Source organism: Oryctolagus cuniculus, chromosome 10, assembly GCF_051225735.1.
Source record: "Oryctolagus cuniculus isolate XC-2025 breed Fujian yellow rabbit chromosome 10, ASM5122573v1, whole genome shotgun sequence".
NCBI classification, from domain to species: Eukaryota; Metazoa; Chordata; class Mammalia; order Lagomorpha; family Leporidae; genus Oryctolagus; species Oryctolagus cuniculus.
In genome coordinates this window covers 99092937-99114849 of record NC_142876.1, presented here as the reverse complement: position 1 = coordinate 99114849, position 21913 = coordinate 99092937, and the positions used below count along the sequence as shown (strand labels likewise).

The window sequence follows — 21913 nt, the reverse complement described above, 5'->3', positions numbered from 1 at the left end:
GGCACTCCCCACTACAAATGAAAGAGCCCCCATGGTTGCCCACCTCCTCCTTACAGAAATTATACCTACGTTTTGACTTCCTCTCCTCCCTACTGTTATATAATAGGCCACCCAAATTCACCTCCCAGGTGTCATAACAAATCACTTGGGGTTCATATATCCCTTAGAAATCACACATTTATTATAGGCCTCAATCATCCTTAGAAGAAACCCCCAAACTCTCCATTGAAGTCCATTTATGTTGGACACAACTGCTACTCTCAGCCCTCCTAAAGCCACAGAAACCCCTAAGCTCAGTGCCTTTGGAGTCAGGTTTGGCAGACCCATTGCTCCCAGGGCTCGAGATCTAACCCTCCCCCTCCCCTCCAACTAGCCCTCTCCTCTCCTTTCAGCCCTCAGATTGTCTCTATGGAAACATGCTAGCCAGTCACCTGAGGCCCCCTCCAGCCCTGGCTACAAGAGAGGCCCCTCCCACAATGCCCGCTCTCATGCCAACCCACTCTGGATATAGGGCCACCCCCACCGACCCTATATCACTCAGACTAACCAAATTACTCCCCATTTTCAGTAGGATCCGCCTCACAGTCAGCTTTCAGCCTAATGGCCTTTACCCGGCATCAACTCTATGCCTTCTTCACAGCCCTTGGGAACAGCTCTGGATGACCTCTTTCAACAACCTGCAACTACTGGGGGAAGATCCCTGGCTCCAGGGAACCCTCACGGTGGTCTCAGTGACTTCACTCCTATCCAAAGATCTGTTTTACTTTCTGTTTAAATGCATTGTCACCCCTTGCTGCTGTCTGCAGCCACAGTCCTTGCCCTAAGTCTTTTTTAATTTTTATTTGACAGATAGAGTTAGACAGTGAGAGAAACAGGGAGAAAGGTCTTCCTTCTGTCGGTTCACTCCCCAAAGGCCACTACGGCCAGCACACTGCGCCAATCCGAAACCAGGAGCCAGGTGCTTCCTGCTGGTCTCCCATGTGGGTGCAGGGGCCCAAGCACTTGGGCCATCCTCCACTGCCCTTCCGGGCCACAGCAGAGAGTTGGACTGGAAGAGGAGCAACCGGGACTAGAACCCAGTGCCCATATGGGATGCAGGTACCGCAGGCAGAGAATTAACCAAGTGAGCCACAGCGCCAGCCCCCTGCCTTAAGTCTTCTTATAAGACTAGTGGCAGTTGCTCCTACTGATTGGACCACTGTTAATTTTTTTTTTCCTCAGCATTCCTTAAACCAATTGCCCAACATATAGACACTGATTGGGAAAGCCTCCACTAGGCGGTAAACTCCCTGGCACCCACGGTCCTGCAGGAGAGCCCTAGATCTCCCGACAGAACAACAGGGAAAGAGTGCTGTTGCTACGCTGACCAGTCTGCAGTGGTCACGGACTCCCTAGACAAAATGGACCACTGGGGCGGGCTCAGGCTGGAAACCAACAAAACATGGGTGGACTGCTCCACAGCGACAGTGGGCGTGGCTAGCTCCTCTTCTCAGGCCCGTCATGGTCATCCTTATGGCCCTGCTATTTGGACAATGCCTACTTAATCTGTTCCAAAATTTCTTACAGAACTGTATCAAAGCCGCCTCGAGACCAGTTTAAGACCATGACATTGCCGGCACCGTGGCTAATTTGGCTAATCTTCTGCCTGTAGCATCGGCCCCCCAGGTTCTAGTCCCAGTTGGGGCACCAGGTTCTAGTCCTGGTTGCTCCTCTTCCAGGCCAGCTCTCTGCTGTGGCCCGGGAAGGCAGTGGAGGATGGCCCAAGTGCTTGGGCCCTGAACCCCATGGGAGACCAGGCGGAAGCACCTGGCTCCTGGCTTCAGATCAGCGCAGCACACCGGCCATAGCGGCCATTTAGGGGGTGAACCAATGGAAGGAAGACCTTTCTCTCTGTCTTTCGCTGTCTAACTCTGCCTGTCAAAAAAAAAGACCATGATGCTACTCCACCTCCTCAGTCAAGGATACCAGCCCCTTCCCTCACAACCTGAGGAGGATTCCAGGCTCTAGAGACAAACCCCAGCATCCACACTGCCCCGTTCAGCAGGAAGTAGCCAGATTTAAAGGAAGGGGGCATCTATTTTAAGAAATCTTTTATTTAATGAATACAAATTTCATAGGTATGGCTTTAGGAAAATAGCAGTTCTTTCCGCCATACCCACCCTCTCAGCTCCACTCCCGTCCACCTCCTATTCCCTTTCCCATCCCATTCTTAAGATTCATTTCTCATTAACTTTATATACAGGAGACCAACTCTAGACTAAGTAAAGATTTCCACAATTTGCAGCCACACACACACACTAAGTATAAAGTACAGTTTGAAGACAAGTTTACCATTAATTCTCATAGTACAACTCATTAAGGACACAGGTCCTCCATGAGGAGCAAATGCACAGCGATTCCTGTTATCAATTGACACTCTAATTTATGATGTCAGTGATCACCCGAGGCTCTTGTCATGAGCTGCCAAGGCTATGGAAGCCTTTTGAGTACACAAATTCCTTTGGTATTTAGACAAAGCCATAAGCAAAGTGGAAGTTTTTTCCTCCCTTCAGAGAAAAGTACCTCCTTCTTTGATGGCCCCTTTTTTCTACTGGGATCTCACTCACAGAGATCCTTCAAGTAGATCTTTTTTTTTTTTTCCACGATGTTTTGGCTTTCCATGCCTGAAATGCTTTCATGGGCTCTTCAGCCAGATATGAACGCCTTAAGGGCTGATTCTGAGATCAGAGTGCTGTTTAGGACATTTGTCATTCTCTGAGTTTGCTGCATGCAGATGCCCCTTTCCCTTTTTGACTCTAGGGCTGGCACAAAGGGTTTGTGGCACCTTTCCCCTCTTCCTGTTCTTCCTCTTCTCCTCCCCACCTCCTCCCTTTTGTGGAGATCTAGGTCCCAAACAGATCCTTTCTGTCCCCTTGCAATGCAAATAGCAAAGTAGATAAGCAGCACAGAGCATGTTCTGAAACAGATAAGGGGGAAGTCCTCTGAGGCTTCAAAAAGACACCCACTTTTCCCCCAGCCCCCCACCCCAGTGGCAGTTTTTCTACTAACCAGATAGGACCTGTTTCACAAATGCGCCCAGCATGTGCAATCTCTTCTCAAGAACAGAGAATTGCCAACCTCTTTGCTTCCAATAAAGCGACCTGTCTCTGAGGTCGGTCTCCGTCTCCTTTTACTGTTTCTCCTTTCTGGGGGTACAAAAGACCAGAACCCTGAGCAATCCCAGACCTAGCAACAACCACTGACATGCCCCTGCATCTTTCCTTGCCCGGCTCAGTTTCTACAAGATTTAGTATTTCAAAGAGCTACCGGGGGGGGGGGGGGGGGGATGTCTTCTATCCACTAGTTCACTTCCCAAACAGCCACAAAGGCTGAAGCTGGGCCAATCCGAAGCCAGGAGCCTGGAGCTGCACTGATAGAAAGCCAGGAGCCAGGAGTTTCTTGGGTCTCTCATGCCGGTGCAGCACTAGGGTCAAGCACTAGGGTCATCTTCTGCTGCTTCCCAGACCATAGCAGACAGCTAAAGCGGAAGTGGAGTAGCCAGGAGTCAAACCAGCACCCATACGGGATGCTGGCCTCACAGGAAGAGGCTTAACCTACTACGCCACAGCACCAGCCTCCAGAGATTATATTAATTAAAAGAATCTGCCTGCGATGCATCTGGGGGCCAGTTCGGGTCCCGGCTGTTTCACTTCCCATCCAGCGCCTTGCTGATGAACTGGGAAAGCAGCAGCAGATGGCCCATGTGCTTGGGTCTCTGCACCTGCGTGGGAGACCCAGAAGAAGCTCCTGGCTTCATCCTGGCCATATGGCTATTTCGGGAGTGAACCTGCAGATAGAAAAATCTTTCTTTTTCTTTCTCTGTCATGCTGCTGCCTTTCATATAAAATAAATAAAATTCAAAAAAGAAAAATCCTGAAACCTTTCTCAGTCTGTCACTTCCTCCCCCAGACTTAAGTACCTGCCATATGCTGATAGCACCACAGTCTAAATTTCTGTCCCTGACACCTCCTCTGAACTCCAGGCTCCATCGGTTCTTAACATCAAACATTCAAACACGACGCATTCTCACTCCCCACGTACTGCTTCCCTCCCATACTTGCTGCTCTGTGCCCTGACTGTTCACCCAACCTGTTTGCCTCAAATTCCTCCCCTTTCACTTCCCAACCTGCTCACTCCACATCAGCTCATCAGCGATTGCTGTTGACTGAATTCTGTGATACTGCCCGCTTCCTGTTTTCCTATTTTTGCCTTCTGAGTACAAGTATCCATCACCTCTTAACAACCATAAGAACCCATGGGTTATTTTCCTGGCTTTAATTCTTGCCCCTTCATTCATTTATTCAAAAGTCTTAACACAGACCAGGAGACAGAATAGTGTCACACATTTCCCAGCGTCATCACCCACAGCGACAATCAACAATCTAAATCAACACCGGTAATTAGATCATTACCATCTCTAGCAGACCATCTACATTTGAGATGTAGCACAACTCAAACCTCAAAATATTTTATTTGATCATAAACACTTCGGTACATGTATTGAAAAAGAAATTTTAAATACACAACTACTAACAAATATAATCAAGTGGTTTTTTTTTTTTTAGAGAGATACAAACAACTTAATAGAAAAAACTTTTTTTTTTCCCCAACAAGGAACCCAAAGCAATCAAACATAGAAGCTAAAACAGGGGCCAGTGCTGTGGGTTAGTGGGTAAAGCAGCTGCCTACAGTAACAGCATCCCACATGGGTGCCGGTTCAAGTCCACTTGCCATCCAGCTACCTGCTATGGTCTGGGAAAAAAACAGAAGCTGGCCCAAGTGCTTGGGCCCCTGCACCCACGTGGGAGACCTGGAAGAAGCTCCTGGCTTTTGACCCAGCTCTGGCCACTGCAGCCATTTGGAGAGTGAACCAGCAATGGAGGGCCTCTTTCTCCCTCTCTCTACCACTGCCTCTCTGCCTTTCAAATAAATAAATATTTTAAAAACAAAGAACTATATAACCGGCTCTCCCTCTCCGTGGACCTGTCCACAACATGGAGGTTGCACTCCCTCAGAGAAAGGGCGCCCAAGACGGAGGAGTCTGGATGGTACTGGCCCTGGTGTCCATCTTTATTCCAGGTTCTTGCCCCCGCGGAGCTAAGAATTTAAAGCAGAGGCATAGTACAGTGCACACGTGAGGTAGGACTTAAACAAGAGAGTGACCATATATTCAGCAGGAGTGTGGGCCACACCACGCACAGAGCGCTGTCGGGACTGGGCGGGAGAGCTGCCTAGCACAGGCTGAGCAGGCCGGAGAGGCCCCCCAGCACCGTGCAGAGCAAACATTATCTATTTTGCCAGGTCGCCAGTGCTGCCCTAACGAAGATAAACACAGGGTGGAGTTTTGTGTGTGCCAGGCTTTCTGGGGGATCACGTGGAGCTTACCTTCCCCCTTGCCATCATGGCGTCCCCCTCTTCCGGATCCCGGATACGGCACTGGTGCATCCTGGGAAAGTAGGCGTACTTATTGACAGGTAACTGGATGGAGCTGCAACGCGGGCCCAGAACTCCCAGCTCACTCATTCCTACCTAACTCCCAGCCCGGTTTCCCCATATGACTTTTACAAACTGATCTCAGAACTGACAGCCCATGGCTTCTGCCACGTTTTAGCAATTAAGGTAACTGGATTAGCCCAGTCACCCTGAAGGGGTGAGATGATACACCTGGGTGTGAATATCCGCAGGCGATCTTGTTTTTGCATAGTTAGGGCTTTCTGGATAAAAATGCCCTGCCACCTAGGTTAGGGCAGGGGGAGACTCCCTGGATGTGTGTATTCACATTCCAAAGGGTTGTGCGCATCTAAGAGAAGCCCCCCCTCTTTTCTCAGAAGGGATTTTTTTTTTTAAGTCAGTTACACAGAGAGAGGAGAGGCAGAGAGAGAGGTCTTCCATCCACTGGTTCACTCCCCAGATGGCCCCAACAGCCAGGGCTGCGCCGATCCAAAGCCAGGAGCCAGGAGCTTCTTCCAGGTCTCCCACTCTGGAGCAGGGGCCCAAGGACTGGGGCCATCTTCTTCTGCTTTCCTAGGCCATAGCAGAGAGCTGGATTCTCAGAAGGGATTTGCTGGGGGGCAGTGCTGTGGCTCAGTGGGTTAAGCTGAGTTAAACAGTGCTGGCATCCCATATGGGCACCAGTTCAAGACCCGGCTACTCCACTTCCCATCCACACCTTGCTGGTGTGTCTGTGAGGCAGCAGAGGATGGCCCAAATCCTTGGGACCCTGTGCCCCTGTGAGAAGCTAGAAAGATAAAGCATCTTTCTCTGTCTCCCTCTCTGTCAGGAAGACAGGGTTTGTGCTGTGTTGTGAAATTTACAATTTTGGGGTCCTCTTCCTGTGGTTCCAACTCCTCGGAACATGGGTAACGTGTGCTCTCATGATGGGCTGGAGGGCACGTGTTAGGCATTGTGGGTGGTGAAAGAGTTCACCTGGGCGTCAGAAAGGGAGCAGGTTAGATTGATGAGCACGCGGCTAGGGAGCGGCAGGCAGGCAGGCAGGCAGTGGGCTGCGGCCACATGGGCAGTGGTCCAAGGGGTCCACGCGGAACCACAGCCCCTCTCAGGGGCAGCTTGCTTTCTTGGGTCCCGGTTAGGTGATCTGGGTGGAGCTGGGACATTCTTATTGCTGTTAGGGATTTTCGCCCCCTGCCAGGTGCCCTCAGTGACCTCCACAGTACGAGCGTGAGGAGCTGACGCTAAAATATTTTGCAAGCAAGTAATCTTTCTGCCTCAGATCCAGAAAAGCCGTATTTCATGTCAGGGTAAAACAAGTGGAGGGGCCAGTGTTGTGGCGTCGCGGGTGGTACAAGTTCCTATCCCGGTTGCTCCACTCCCGATCCAGGGCCCTGGTCACGCACCTGGGAAAGGCAGTAGAGGATGGCCTCAGTACTTGGGCCCCTGCACCCACCTAGGAGACCCCGATGAAGCTGCTGGCTTGTGGCTTCGGCCTGGCCCAGCCCTAGCCCTTGCAGCCGTCTGGGGAATGAACCAGAGGATGGAAGATCTCTCCCCCTTTCCCTCCCTAACTATTTCAAATATATAAATAATAAACCTTTTTTTTAAAAAATAAACAAGTATAAAAGAGATTGAAAATGTCACCACGCGGTTATGTTATCATCAGTTTGTTCATTTATTTAATTTGGAATTCTAGAAAAACATTTTCTTCTGCTCTTTGCTTACCTGAAACGTAATTTGTAAAGGAAAAATAGTTTGTACAGGAAAGATGCACGCCGGGGTACTCAACACCTACCGAGTGCCAGGTCCAACCACCTTGCAGAGAACTAGGGTGGATGTCCTGCCCCCTGTGCACATGAGCAAAATCCCTTTGGGTTGTAGAGTGGCAGAAAGGCCTACAGCAAGAGCCCTGGTGCAGGGCCATGGCTGTGTAGCACTGTCCTTGCTGAGTGAACCTGAACTCATTTTCAATCTCCTTATTGATAAGAGTTTCAAAGAACTCGACACTGGAGGCTAAGCTGATCAGTTCCCGTAGGCACATATCCAGCATAGTAGCTGTGCTTGGGACGACAAGTGGGTAAGTCTACACTAATATACGGACGCCTGCCCTGATCCTTCCACAACCAGGACAAGGCGGCGTTCAGGCAGCAGCTGTTTGGCATAAACAAATCCCATATTGGGGTCAAGTTCCAGCTTCACTTCCAGTTCCCGCTTCCTGTTAATGCACACCTTGGAAGGCAGTAGGCTCAAGTACTGGGTCCCTGCCACCCATGTGGGAGACCTGGATTCAGTTTCCGGCTCCCGGATTTGCCTTGGCCCAGCCCCAGCAGTTGCTGCCATCTGGGAGGTGAGCCAGCAGATGGAAGACCTCCCTCTCTCTCTCTCTCTCTCTCTCTCTCTCTCTCTCTCTCTGCCTTTCAAATAAATAAAATTATCTTTTAAAAAATTGATTTATTTTGGCCCACATTTCCAGGTCATATTCGTGTTTGCTGTAAACCTTCTTTGAGCACTAATAAAGTGCACTGTCGTGATCGGTTATTTGAAAGCAGTGTCAAGTCTGTCTGCAAGGAGATGGAGAAACTGAGTTTCTCACACACCACTGGTGGAAGGAGAACACGGTAGAGCCGCTTGGCCAAAGTCTGGCAGCTCCTCAGGCAGCTAAACAGTGGTATCGTGTGGCTCAGCACTGCCACCCTCAGGTATGCAGCCCAGAGAACTGAAAAGTCCACGCAAGACGATGCTGCTGTCATTCATGACAGCCAAAAAAGGGAAACCAGCCGAATGCCCGTGACCTGCGGAGCGGAGAAATAAGCTGGTTATCATTCAGTCACACAAAGCGGTGAAGACTGATACACGCCCTGACCCAGGTGACCCTCGACAGCCAGGCACAAAAGGTCATCAATTCTATGCTTTCATTTCTATAAAACATCCAGAATAGGTACCTCATACAGACATGAATTAACTTACTAGCTACTCGGGCTGGGGGAGGGGAAAAAGGATAGACTGCTAATGGGTACAGAAGTTTGCTTTAATCTCTTTTTTTTTTTTTCTGAGTAATGAAAATTTTCTAGAACTGGACAGTGATTATGGTCCCATTGAGAAATCGATCATCCACTGATTCACTCCCCAAATGCCTGCAACAGTCAGTGCTGGGCCGAGCTGAAGCCAGGAGCTCAGAACTCCAACAGGTAGATCTCCCAGGTGGGTGACTGGGACCCAAGCACTTGAACCATCATCCACTGCTCCCGGGACGCATCAGCCTGCCATTTGCTGGATGAAAAGTGGAGAAGCCAGGACTCAGGCCAGCACTCTGGTATGGACGCCAGCGCTGCAAGCAGTGGCTTGACCTGCTGCACCACAACACCTGCCCAGATTCTTGAAAACTGTTCAGAGCAGATTTTAAGTGTTCTCACTACCAAAAAAAAAACAACAAAAAAAAAAAACAAAAACAAGCTATACGAAGTAATGCATATGTTGATTATCTCAATTTAGCCATAATGCATGCATATTTTAAAACAGCATGCTGCCGGTGCCACGGCTCACTAGGCTAATCCTCCACCTTGCGGCGCCGGCACACTGGGTTCTAGTCCCAGTCGGGGCACCGGATTCTGTCCCAGTTGCCCCTCTTCCTGCCATGGGATCAGCACGGTGCACTGGCCGCAGCGCTCGGGCCGTGGTGGCCATTGGAGGGTGAACCAACGGGAAAGGAAGACCTTTCTCTCTGTCTCTCTGTCTCTCTCTCACTGTCCACTCTGCCTGTCAAAAAAAAAAAAAAAAAAAGCATGCTATCCATGAGTATACACAATCCTTCATCGTCAACTTAAATACTAAAACTATGTTGATTAATTATATGTAACTTACAGCAGAGCTGTCACCCATTAAGTCTCAGTCCAAGTTCAAAGCCAATAGGGTTGATCTAGGGTGACTCAACATTTCAATTGTGAGGGGATGATTTGAGCTACTTTTTGTGACTTTGAATCTCATTTCCTATTTTTTAACTTGAGCTAAAGTTAAAATTATTTCACCAGTTCCTCAAATAGCCTTACACCCTTAATATAATATTTCTAAGATTAAAGTGTGGTTGTTTCAATTCAGCATTTCAAATATGACAGGACTGTTCTGGGTATTTTAACAAGGTTCTCAACTAAAATTCAGAGGGAGTCTCAAAAGACCTCAAACAGCCAAAGCTACCTTGAAAGAAAAACAAAACTGAACACATCAAACTTTCTGACTTCAAACTATATCACAAAGCTATCATAATCAAAACAGAATGACACTGACATAAAAGCAGACACACAGACCAATAGGATGGAATAGAGAGCCCAGAAATAAACCCATGCAAATGTAGTCACCTGATCTTCAACAAAGCTGTCATACACAATGGGGAAAGGACAGTGTCCTTTCCAAGTAGTGGTGCTGGGGAAACTGGATACCTTTGTACAAAAGAACGAAACTGGACCCTTGTCTTACATCATACACAAAAATTAGCTTGAAATAAAGACATTAATGAATGATCTGACACCATAAAACTCCTAGAAGAAAACACAGAGAAAAAGCTTCTTGACATTGGCTTTGCCAGTGGCATTTTTGGATGTGACACCAAAAGCACAGGCAACAAAGGCAAAAACAAAAAGTGGCACTCCACTGGAAGCTCCCACCCAGCAAAGCCAGCAAGAGACTGAAAAGCCAGCCAGTGAAATAGGAGAAAATACTTGTAAATCATATAGCCAAGTTTTCCATATGCAAAACATGTAAGAAAAATTATAAAATAGCAAAAAGCAAGCAACCTGATTAAAAATGGGGAAAGGAGCTGAACATTTTCCCAAAGAAGACCTAAAACTGGCAACAAGTAAACGAGGCGCTCAGCATCCCTAGTTTTCAGGGAAATACACACCAAGGCCACAATCAATATCGCCGCCCAGCGGGGGCCGAGTTAACAGGTGTCGGCACTGGTGTGCAGCAAAGGGACCCCTCTGGGTAGGGATGAAGTCGGGACAGACCTTGTGGAAAACAGCCCTGAGGTGTCCTCTAAGACACTCAGGAACAGCAGCTGGGCCTCTGGTGTGGGTGGCTGAGACTCGGGACACCCACATCCCGTCCTGCAGTGCCTGGGTTCAAGTCCTGGCTCCACTCAGCCGGCGCACCCCGCTGATCCAATGGCAGGAGCCAGGTACCCATCCTAGTCTCCCATGGGGTGCAGGGCCCAAGCACTTGGGCCATCCTCCACTGCACTCCCGGGCCACAGCAGAGAGCTGGCCTGGAAGAGGGGCAACCGGGACAGAATCCGGCGCCCCGACCGGGACTAGAACCCCGTGTGCCGGTACTGCAAGGCGGAGGATTAGCCTAGTGAGCCGAGGCACCGGCCATGGCTCCACTCTTGATTTCGGCTTCCTGCTAACCCACATCCTGGGCAGCGGCAGAGTGACAGCTGCCATCCCTGTGAGAGTCCTGGCTGGAGGTCTCCCTTCCTGACTTCAGCCTGACCCAGCCCTAGCTGCTGCAACCACTTGGAGAAGAAATCTCTCTCTCTCTCTCTCTCTCTCTCTCTCTCTCTCTCTCCCAGCAACCCCCCCAAATAGGTCTATCTCAAATAGATAAAACAATTTTTTTAAACTTTAAATAGTACTATCACATGACCCAGCAATCCCATTTTGGGATATATATGAGTACTTCAAATAGTTTGTTAAAAAATGAAATTAAAAGTTTATTTAGGCACAAAAAAATTAAAATTCATGCAGAGTTTTTTCACAATACCCATTCCCCCAGAACTCTTTGAAGACTTTTTGTATAGCCAAAGGCAGCATAATCAGTATCTTGAAGACATTTTGACTCCACTGCAGCTTTAATTGCAGTTGTCAAGAAACACACTAAGCGTCTGTCTGTGGATGAACAGATAAAAGAATGCACACCTACGTATGCGTATATGAATATTCTTCTTTAAAAGGACAGTAGCCTGGGATGGGTATCACGGTGTAGTGCATTCAGCTGCTGCGTGGGACGCTCACACACTGACACCCTCTCTATACGGGAGAGCCTGGGTTTGGATCCCGGCTCCACTTCCTGTTACTGGGCACCATGGAAAGCAGCTGATGATGGCTTTAATGACCATGTGGGAGAACCTGATTGAGTTATTGGCTCCTGGCTTTGACCTGGCCCCGCCCTCACTACTGTGGACATTTGTGGAATGAACCAGTAGATGTAAGATTTCTCTCTCTGCCTTTCAAATAAATAAATCTTTTTAAAAAAAAAATGTAAAAAACAATAGACTAATAAAACAGCTGAAGAGTGTGGCAGATGTTTGACCTCGCATCACTTGGGACACCCACACCCCAGAGCAGAGTGCCGGGCTGAGCCCCAGCTCCACCCCAACTCCAGTTTCCTGCTCCTGTGCACCCTGGGGAGCAGCAGGTGATGGCTCAAGTACTTGGGTCCCTGCCCCCCCGGCCCCCAGGAGATGAGGACTGAGTTCCTAGCTGAGGTCAGGCCCGGCCCCAGCTCTCGTGGGCCTGTGGAGAATAAACAGTGGATGGAAACGTGCCCTCTTCTTTCCAATAAATACATAAGTAATTTTTTTAAGGCTGACGAGGGGGAAATGGGTAATGCTATGTCCATAGAGCTTTGAAAAGATCCGACCTATTCCTGGGAACCCAGAAGACCACACGCATGCAGGAGAGACCCGGGAAGATTCTAGACTCTCTTCTCTGGCTGACCATGAGGCTGTGCGTGAGCAGGAAGCCAAGGCTAGGGTAGAATTGTAATCTGCATGACTGAATGTTGAAGGGGACCCTTGACACACACAGTAAGACCCTTGGCAAAGACTAAGAAATCCACTCTCGAGCTTTAGGGAAACTTGGTCCAGTCCGTATCTGACCACTAAGCTACCTGAACAAGAAATATCAGTGGCCACACAGAACATACAATAGAGACCTGACAGAATGAATTCAGACAAGTCACTAAGCAAACACACAATAACTACAACACTAAACAGCAACAGCCATAAAACTCAGGGAGAGAAGAATACTTGATTCTAGAGTTGCCTCATTATGTTATTTTAAATGTCTCGTTTCTGGGGCCAGTGCTGTGGCGCAGCAGGTTAAAGCCCTGGCCTGAAGCAATGGCATCCCATATGGGCACTGGTTTTAGTTTTAGTCCCAGCTGCTCCTCTTCCGATCTAGCTCTCTGATGTGGCCTGGGAAGGAGTGGAAGATGGCTCAGGTCCTTGGGCCCCTGCACCCACGTGGGAGACCGGAGGGGGCTTCTGGCTTCAGATCAGCACAGCTCTGGCCATTGCGGCCATCTGGGGAGTGAACCATCAGATAGAAGACCTCTCTGTCTCTACCTCTCTGTAACTCTTTCAAATAAAATAAATCTTTAAAAATATATATAAATGTTTGGTTTCCAACAAAACAACATGAGACATGCAAAGGAAGGAGAAGGTGATCAACAGAAATAATTCTTTATGAAACACACACCTTGGACTCAGTAGACATGGACCTTAAGTTGACTGTTATTTATTTATTTACTTATTATTTGAAAAACAGAGACAAACACAGAGATCTTCCATCCCTGGTTCATTCCTCAAATGCCCACAAATATCCAGGGCTGGACCAAGCCAAGCTAGGAGCCTGCTTTCTCCCAGGGTGCACACTAACAGGAAGCTAGAATGAGAAGTGGAGACAGGATACAGACTCAGACACTCCACTACATAATGCAGATATGCCAAGAGGCATTTTAAGTGCCAAATGCCTGCCTCTAAATTGTTATTCGTAGTATCTTCAAAAAGCTAGAGAAAACCACCCCTAAGGACAGATGAAAGTATATGAACAATGTTTTAACAGATAATAAAATGTTGAAATTAGGCTGGCGCCGTGGCTCACTAGGCTAATCCTCCGCCTGTGGCACCGGCACACCGGGTTCTAGTCCCGGTCGGGGCACTGGATTCTGTCCCAGGGAGTGCAGTGGACGATGGCCCAGGTGCTTGGGCCCTGCACCCCATGGGAGACCAGGAGAAGCACCTGGCTCCTGGCTCCTGCCATCGGATCAGCGCGGTGCGCCGGCCGCAGCGCGCCGGCCGCGGCGGCCATTGGAGGGTGAACCAACGGCAAAAAAGGAAGACCTTTCTCTCTGTCTCTCTCTCTCACTGTCCACTCTGCCTGTCAAAAAGAAAATAAAATGTTGAAATTACAAGGAGGAGGGCCGGCGCCGTGGCTCAATAGGCTAATCCTCCACCTTGCGGCGCCGGCACACCGGGTTCTAGTCCCGGTCGGGGCGCCGGATTCTGTCCCGGTTGCCCCTCTTCCAGGCCAGCTCTCTGCTATGGCCAGGGAGTGCAGTGGAGGATGGCCCAGGTGCTTGGGCCCTGCACCCCATGGGAGACCAGGAAAAGCACCTGGATCCTGGCTCCTGCCATCGGATCAGCACGGTGCGCCGGCTGCAGCGGCGGCCATTGGAGGGTGAACCAACGGCAAAAGGAAGACCTTTCTCTCTCTGTCTCTCTCTCTCACTGTCCACTCTGCCTGTCAAAAATAAAAAAAAAAAAAATAAAGAAATTACAAGGAGGAAATATATAGGTTCAAAAATAAAGGCAAAAATGGGACATTTTCCATAGTGGTTGACACCTGCATCCCACATTGGAGTGCTTGGGTTCGATTAACGGTTCTGGTTCCTGGCTCAACTTTAACAGTTTTGCTCCCGACTCCAACTTTCTGCCAGTGCAGACCCTGAGAGGCAGCAATGATGCCTCCAGTAACTGGGTTCCTGCCACCAGCAACATGGGAGACCAGGACTGAGATTCTGGTTCCTGAGTTATTGAGTTCCTACTCCTAGTCCTAGCCTCAGCCCAAGTACGAGTGCCATCCCGGTGCCCTGCCCCTCCGCCCGGAGCTCTGGCACAGCTCTGACAGGTGGGAGGCAAGGCAGGCAGACGCGGTCGCAGTGAGGCAGACTCCGCTAGCGGAAGACTGCCAGGCCCATGTCACAGTGCATTGTGAGCTCATACCTCTCCTCTCACCCACACTGCTCACGCCACGCCTGTGGAAGTACAGAAATCAGGGCTAATGAACCATCTAGAAACAGGCAATGGGGGTTCGATTTTGTGTAAGAGAAAATGGCCAGATCTACCAGGTGGGCTAGGGATGGGTGAGCCTCAGCCTGGGGCCCACAGTCTCGGTGACACAAGGAGGCTAAGCAGCGAGGCCCTTGGTGCAGACCGAGAAGCCGCAGCCTCATTCAGCCTCTATTTCCCATCTTGTTCTGACCACAGGTCGATGGCCACTTCATGATAATTGAGGTTGAAGATACTGAAGAAATAACTCAATGGCGTCTTATGGAAAAGAAAAAGAAAATGGTGGGTAGAATTCCTTGTTGTTAAGAGAAATCCAGGACGTTTTCATCCACATCACAAGAGTGTGGGCTTTGCCTCTGATGGCTCCAAAGCCTGAACTCCTCGGGAGTCCACTCAGTGTGAGCTCATTTCCCCGGCCTTTCTCGGCCTGGCTGCGCTGCACCCGGGTCTGACCATGACACAGAAGGTGACTGCACAGAAGCGGGGTCATCCAAAAATGCATGGGGCAGAGAAGGGAGAAGGCGGGGGCTCCAAGTCTGACAGCAGAATGTTCAGAGGGGAGGGGCAGCAGTAGAGGGCACCATGAGGAAGCCAAAAGCTCACCAGTTGCCAAAAACGGAGTCATTCCACACGCCGAGACAGCCTGGTGAAGGACCTGGGACCCTGGGGCTGTGACGACGTGCCCTCATGGCAGGAGACAGTCACCGTCGGTGTCCTGGCTCCTAGTTAGGGTCCTGCTGGTCCCTGCTCTCTCTGAGGAAGGACTGATGTTAAGACACAGAATTCAGGGGCAGGCATACGATGCAACAGCTTGATCACCCCTGTAGGTGCCCTCCCAACCCCCATACAATGTCCGGTTCCAATCCTAGCTCCATGCTCCGTTCCAGCTTCCTGTAAGTGCACACCCTGGGAGGCAGCAGGTGATGGCTCAAGTAGTTGGGTCCCTGCACCTACATGGGAGATGCAGATTGAGTTCCTGGATCCTGGTTGTGGCCATTTGGAGAGTGAATCAGTAGATGCAAGGTCTGTCTGTCTCTCTCTCTCTCTCTCTTTCTCAAATAATTGAAAGTGTTTAAAAAGGGACAGAGAGGCCGGCACCGCGGCTCACTAGGCTAATCCTCCACCTAGCGGCACCGGCACACCAGGTTCTAGTCCCGGTTGGGGCGCCGGATTCTGTCCCGGTTGCCCCTCTTCCAGGCCAGCTCTCTGCTGTGGCCCGGGAGTGCAGTGGAGGATGGCCCAAGTGCTTGGGCCCTGCACCCCATGGGAGACCAGGAGAAGCACCTGGCTCCTGCCTTCAGATCAGCGCGGTGCACCATCCGCAGCGTGCCGGCCACGGCGGCCATTGGAGGGTGAACCAACGGTAAAGGAAGACCTTTCTCTCTGTCTCTCTCTCTCACTGTCCACTCTGCCTGTCAAAAATAAATAAATAAGTAAAATAAAAATAAAAAGGGACAGAGAATCCAGGCTCCCAGGAAGATCCTGGACATTGGTGGCAGGACGTCCCCCTGAGTGGTCTCTATTCTCTCCGCCTAGAAAGATTTGAAAAGAAAAGAAATCGCAGCCATATGGATCCAGGCGTGGTGGCGCGGCACCCTGGTGCGCCGCACGCTGCTGCACATGGCCCTCAGGGCCTGGATCATCCAGTGCTGGTGGCGGCTGACGCTGCTCAAGCTGCTGGAGAGGAAGCGGCGCGAGGCCCTGCTGGTCTACGCTCAGCGAGAGAGGGCGGTGATCAAGCTGCAGTCTCTGGTCCGCATGTGGCGCGTCCACTGGCGATACCGCCAGGTGCTCAATGCCATCTACGTCATCCAGTGCCACTGGCAGTGCCACAACTGCCAGACGTGCGCTCTTCTCCGCGGCCACTGCGTGGTCACCGCCACCCACCTGCAGTTCCACATTGAGATCATCAATTCCTAAGGGCTGGCCAGGAGGGGCACGCGCGGCTGTCCGTCCACAGTAAAGATGCGCTCTGCTCTGGCGAGCCTTCTGGTGTCCTTCGGCCAATAGCAGCCCTGACCTTCGGGCCTTACCGCCTCCCCTTCTTCCCCGGACAGAAGGTGGGGGAGGTTAGCCTGTGGGGTCTATGCACCTTGTTTTGGAATGACAGTGGCTACATTATGTGCCACTCAAGAAACTGACCTGATACATGACAAAGCCATCTGTGAAGATGGATATTTTCTGTCTGTACTGTCTGGTACAACAGCCATGAGATCTGTGGGGTGTGGAGCCCCTGAAATGTGCCTAGTGCACAAGTTCAATTTTATTTAAATGTGAACAGCCACACGTGGTTGGGCCTCTCACTGCACAGCGAGGCGCCGGCCCACACCGTCACTCAAGAGTTGTGCCACTGCGCAGGCTGCTTTCCCGGGAGGTCCAGGTGCCGATTAGGCGCTTCCTGCCCCATGGTTCACCTTTTCAACAACCCCAGGACACTGTTCTTCAGCTGTCACAGGTCTTCCAATTTATTGACAAGCATAATCACTGACATGCCCTTGCATTTTTGTTTACCCATTTCAGACTCATTTTTTTAAGATTTATTTTTTGGGGGACGGCGCTGTGGCCTAGCAGGTTAAGCCATCGCCTGCAGTGCTGGCATCCCGTATGGGCAACTCTTCAAGTCCAGGCTGCTGCACATCTGAGCCAGCTCTCTGCTATGGCCTGGGAAAGCCAGGCCCAGGTCCTTGGGCCCCTGCACCCCCATGATGAAGCTCCTGGCTTCTTGCTTCGGGTCAGTGCAGCTCCACCCGTTGCAGTCAACTAGGGAGTGAACCAGCTAATCGAAGACCTTTCTCTCTCTGCCTCTGCCTCTCTGTAACTCTTTCAAAGAAATAAATAAAATTAAAAAAAAATTTTATTATTTGAAAGTCAGAGTTACAAGATGAGTGGGAGGGAGAGAGAGATCTTCCATCCAATGGTTCACTCCCCAAGAGGCCACAAAGGCCAGATCAAAACCAGGGGCAGCTTCTGGGTCTCCCACATGGATGGCAGGGGTCCAAGGACTTCGGTATCCTCTGTTGCTTATCCCAGGCTGTTAGCAGGGAGCTGGATCAGATGTGCAGCAGCTGGGACTTGAAGAGTTGCCCATATGGGATGCTGCCTCACAGATTATTTTAATTAATATAATCTCTCCCCTGCACAACCTAGCTCCCCTTGCCCAGCCCTCCCCCTCACCCCCTGCAAACCTGCATGGCTTGAACCTAGCCATCTCCCTGCTTTGTTCCTGCAAAATTGAGAGCATGGCTTGAGCAAAATCAACAATCAGTCATGTCTCCGTTTATAGTCATGACGGCATATCTCGACTGGACAAATTTCCCAATAAGTTTTCTGGTATATTTGCATTTTCTAAGTTGAATAATTCATACCACCTCCTCCCCAACTGTCTGATTCTACTTCTTCTCTCCTTGAATTTAACTTATGGTGTCACCACCCACTCGACTGAAGAAATGAGAGCAGCCTGGACTGCCACCTTCTCACCAGCTCATTTGCGTCCCAGATGCATCTGGACCACACTTGCTGTCTTCTCTCGAGTTGAAATAAATGACAGGTCTTCGTCCCCATCAAGGCCAAGGAGCATTGATACATAAGCCATCTGACAAAATCCAACACCCATGCATGATTCTTTAAAAAAAACTCAACCAGTTTGGAATGGAAACTATCTCAATTTGTTAAAGAGAAACTATGAAAAACCTACAGCTAACATCATATTTAATGATGAAAGACTGACTGCTTTCTAAGATTAGGGACAGGAAATCCACACTTCTGTTCAACGTTGTACTTAAAGTTCTGCCCAAGATAATTAGGTAGGAAGAGGAGGAGCCAGTGCTGTGTGGCATAGCGGGTAAAACCACAGCCTGTGATGCTGATATCCCATAATATGCTCTAGTTTAGTCCTGGCTGCTCCACTTCCAGTCCAGCTTCCTGCTGATGCACCCGGGAAAGCAATGGAAGATGGCGCAAGTCCTTGGGCCCCTGTACCCTCGTGGGAGATCTAGGAGAATCTCCTGGCTTCTGGCTTTGGATCCACCCAGCTCCGGCTGTTATGGCCATCTGGGAGTGTACTAGAGGATGGAAGATCCCTCTCTCTGTCTCCCCCACCCCACCCCATAGCCCTGCCTTTCAAACAAATAAATAAAATCTTTAAAAGGGGGGGTGGTGCAGCAACGTGGCTCAATAGGCTAATCCACCACCTGCGGCACTGGCACACCGGGTTCTAGTACAGGTCGGGGCGCCGGATTCTGTCCCAGTTGCCCCTCTTCCAGGCCAGCTCTCTGCTGTGGCCCGGGAGTGCAGTGGAGGATGGCCCAGGTGCTTGGGCCCTGCACCCCATGGGAGACCAGGAGAAGCACCTGGCTCCTGCCATCGGATCGGCGCGGTGTGCTGACTGCAGCACGCCAGCCGCAGTGGCCATTGGGGGGTGAACCAATGGACAGAAGACCTTTCTGTCTCTCTCTCTCTCTCACTGTCTAACTCTGCCTGTTAAAAAATAAAAAAAAGGGGGGGGGGGAATTAAAAGCATACATATAGGAAGGGAAAAAATAAAGCCATCCCTATTTTCAAATGACATTGTTATCTGCATAGGATATTCCAAGGAATCTTAAAAAAAAAAAAAAATCACTACAAAGAAAACGAACTTGGGACCGGCACTGTAGAATAGCGGGTAAGGCCACCACCTGCAGCGCCAGCATCTCATATAGGTGCCAGTTTGAGTCCCGGCTGCTCCACTTACAATCCTGCTCTCTGCTGTGGCCTGGGAGGGCAATGGAGGATGGCCCAAGTCCTTAGGCCCCTGCACCCATGTGGGAGACCTGGAAGAAGCTCCTGGCTCCTGGCTTTGGATCGGCAGAGTTCCAGCCATTGCAGTCATCTGGTGGGTGGAAGACATCCCTCTCCCTCTCTCTCTCTGCCTCTCCGTTACTGCCCTTCAAGAAAATAAATATTTGGAAAAAAAAATAAAAGAAAAAGGCAATGAACTTCTTAGACATACACTTTTTTATAATAGTTGCTAACTTTTTTATTATTTATTTATTTGAAAGAGTTATAGACAGAGGCAAAGCCAAAGAGAGAGAGAGGTCTTCATTCCACTGGTTCACTCCCCAAATGACCGTAACAGCCAGAGCTGAGCTGATCCAAAGCCAGGAGCCAGGAGCTTCTTCTAGGTCTCCTATGTGGATGTAGGAGCCCAAGGAGTTAAGCCATCTTCTACTGCTTTCCCGGGCCACATCAGAGCTGGATCGGAAGAGGAGCAGCGGGGACTTGAACCGGCGCCAATACGGGATGGCAGCACTGCAGGGTGGGATGCCAGCCCCTAGACATACACTTAACATAACATGTGTAGGATCTACGTGCTCAAAACCACAAAAGCTAATTTAAGAAACAAGAATGGGGCCAGTGTTGTGGCACAGCAGGTTAAGCCACCACCTGCAATGCTGGCATCCCGCATGAGCACGGGTTTGAGTCCCAGCTGCTCCACTTCCAGTCCAGCTCCCTGCTAATGATCCTGGGAAGGCAGCAGAGGCGGCCCAAATACCTGGGCCCCTGCCACCCACATGGGAGACCTGGTTGGAGAAACTAAAGAGCTCAATGAATAGAGAAACGCAACATTTTCAGACTGGAAGGCAGCAGAATAAAGATGTCAATTATCCACAAACTGATGTATAGGTTTAATGCAATTACTATCAAAATCCCAAAAAGCACTTTGTAGGAACAGCCAAGCTTATCCTAAAATTGTTTATTCTAAAATTTATAAGGTATATTATTCAGATTCTCCAGAGAAACAGAGCTATTGTATGAAGATGGTTATTTAAAGGTGTTGGGTCACTCAATTAAGGAATGACACTCTTGCATCTGCCAGCTGGAGACCCAGGAAAGCCAATGGTGTAGATTTTAGCCCACGTCTGAAGGCCTGAGAACCAGCAACACTGCCTGTAGGAGATTAACGTCCCACCTCAAGTAGTTAGGCAGAGTCCATTCAACTTTTTCCTTCACTTTTTGTTCCATTCATGCCCTTAGCAGAGTGGAAGATGACCTCTCATACTGGGAAGGACCATTTGCTCTACTCAGCCAACCGATTCAAATGCTAATCTCTTCCAGAAACATCTTCACAAATACATCAGAACAAGCGTAACCAGTTATCTGGGCATCCCACAGACGTGTAAAATCAACTATCACGGCCAGGAAGAAGCTCTAGATTAGATCAAACAGTCTTGAAAGGAAGAATCAAGTATGAGACATCATTCCACCCAAGATTAAGGCTCACCAAATACCACTATGGTAGTCAAGACAGTGTTGTATTGATGGAAGGATGAATCAATGGACTCAAACAAAGAGCCCAGAAACAGACCCACACAAATACACTTAATTGATTTTTGGCAAAGGTACACTATCCATTCCATGGAGGAAGGATAGGATAGCATTTTCAACGAATGATGTTGGATGAAGCAATTGGATTCCCATTGGTGAAACAAATGAACCTTGACCTAAGTCTCACATTTCATATAAAAATCAACTTGAAATGGACCATCAGCTTAAATATAAAAACCATAAACCTTTCAGAAAATGAGAAGAAAGTCTAGGCAAAGAGTTCTTAGATTTGACACCAAGAGCACAATCCAAAAAAGGAAAACTGCTCATTAGAATTAAAGACATTTTGGGGCCAGCGCCATGGCTCAATAGGCTAATCCTCCACCTGTGGCGCCGGCACCCCAGGTTCTAGTACCGGTCGGGGCGCCGGATTCTGTCCCAGTTGCCCCTCTTCCAGGCCAGCTCTCTGCTGTGGCCCGGGAGTGCAGTGGAGGATGGCCCAAGTGCTTGGGCCCTGCACCCGCATGGGAGACCAGGAGGAAGCACCTGGCTCCTGGCTGCGGCGGCCATTGGAGGGTGAACCAACAGCAAAAGGAAGACCTTTCTCTCTCTCACTGTCCACTCTGCCTGTCAAAAAAAAAAAAAAAAGAGAGAGAGAGAGAGAGAATTAAAGACATTAAAGACGTTTTGCTCCATAAAAGCCCAGATAAGATGAAAAGGTAAGCTACAGGGTCGGGGAAACCCTTACAAACCACGTATTAGATGAAGGACTTGGATCTAGATTTTTTTAATGAAGACTTTAAGTTGAGGTTCACAACAAATTGAGAAGAAAGTACAGAGGCTTGTCATATGCCACTACCCCACACGTTTCAGCCTCCCTCATGTTCAGTCTCCCCCACCAGAGAACCACAGGTGTTACAACTGCTGAACCCACATTGCCCATTATAATCAAAATTCATAGCCTATGCTAGGCTTCACTCCTGGAGTGGCACAATCTATGGGTTTGAAAAATGTATACTGACAAGTAGTCACCTTTACAGGGCACACAGTAATTTA

At 49.5% G+C, this 21913-nt stretch overlaps 1 protein-coding gene and 1 long non-coding RNA gene across 11 annotated transcripts in view; one reads left to right on the top strand and one right to left on the bottom strand.

Moving 5' to 3' along the window:
* LOC149124360 (uncharacterized) overlaps positions 1–5641 on the bottom strand; it is a 41684-nt gene extending 36043 nt beyond the window's left edge. For 3 of the 10 annotated variants that reach the window (XR_016214311.1, XR_016214312.1, XR_016214316.1), the window contains exon 1: positions 5425–5637. This is a non-coding gene — a long non-coding RNA (uncharacterized LOC149124360). Of the gene's footprint in view, positions 1–5424 lie in introns of all 10 variants that reach the window. The other 7 variants (XR_016214313.1, XR_016214315.1, XR_016214319.1 and 4 more) reach the window with 5 other exon arrangements.
* An 8927-nt stretch (positions 5642–14568) lies between these two features.
* LOC100344321 (IQ domain-containing protein F2) lies at positions 14569–16474 on the top strand. The gene is made up of 3 exons (XM_002713228.4): positions 14569–14586; positions 14753–14836; positions 16091–16474. Exons 1-3 carry the CDS (start codon positions 14569–14571, stop codon positions 16472–16474), a joined length of 486 nt encoding a protein of 161 aa, XP_002713274.1.
* The last annotated feature ends 5439 nt before the right edge of the window (positions 16475–21913 follow it).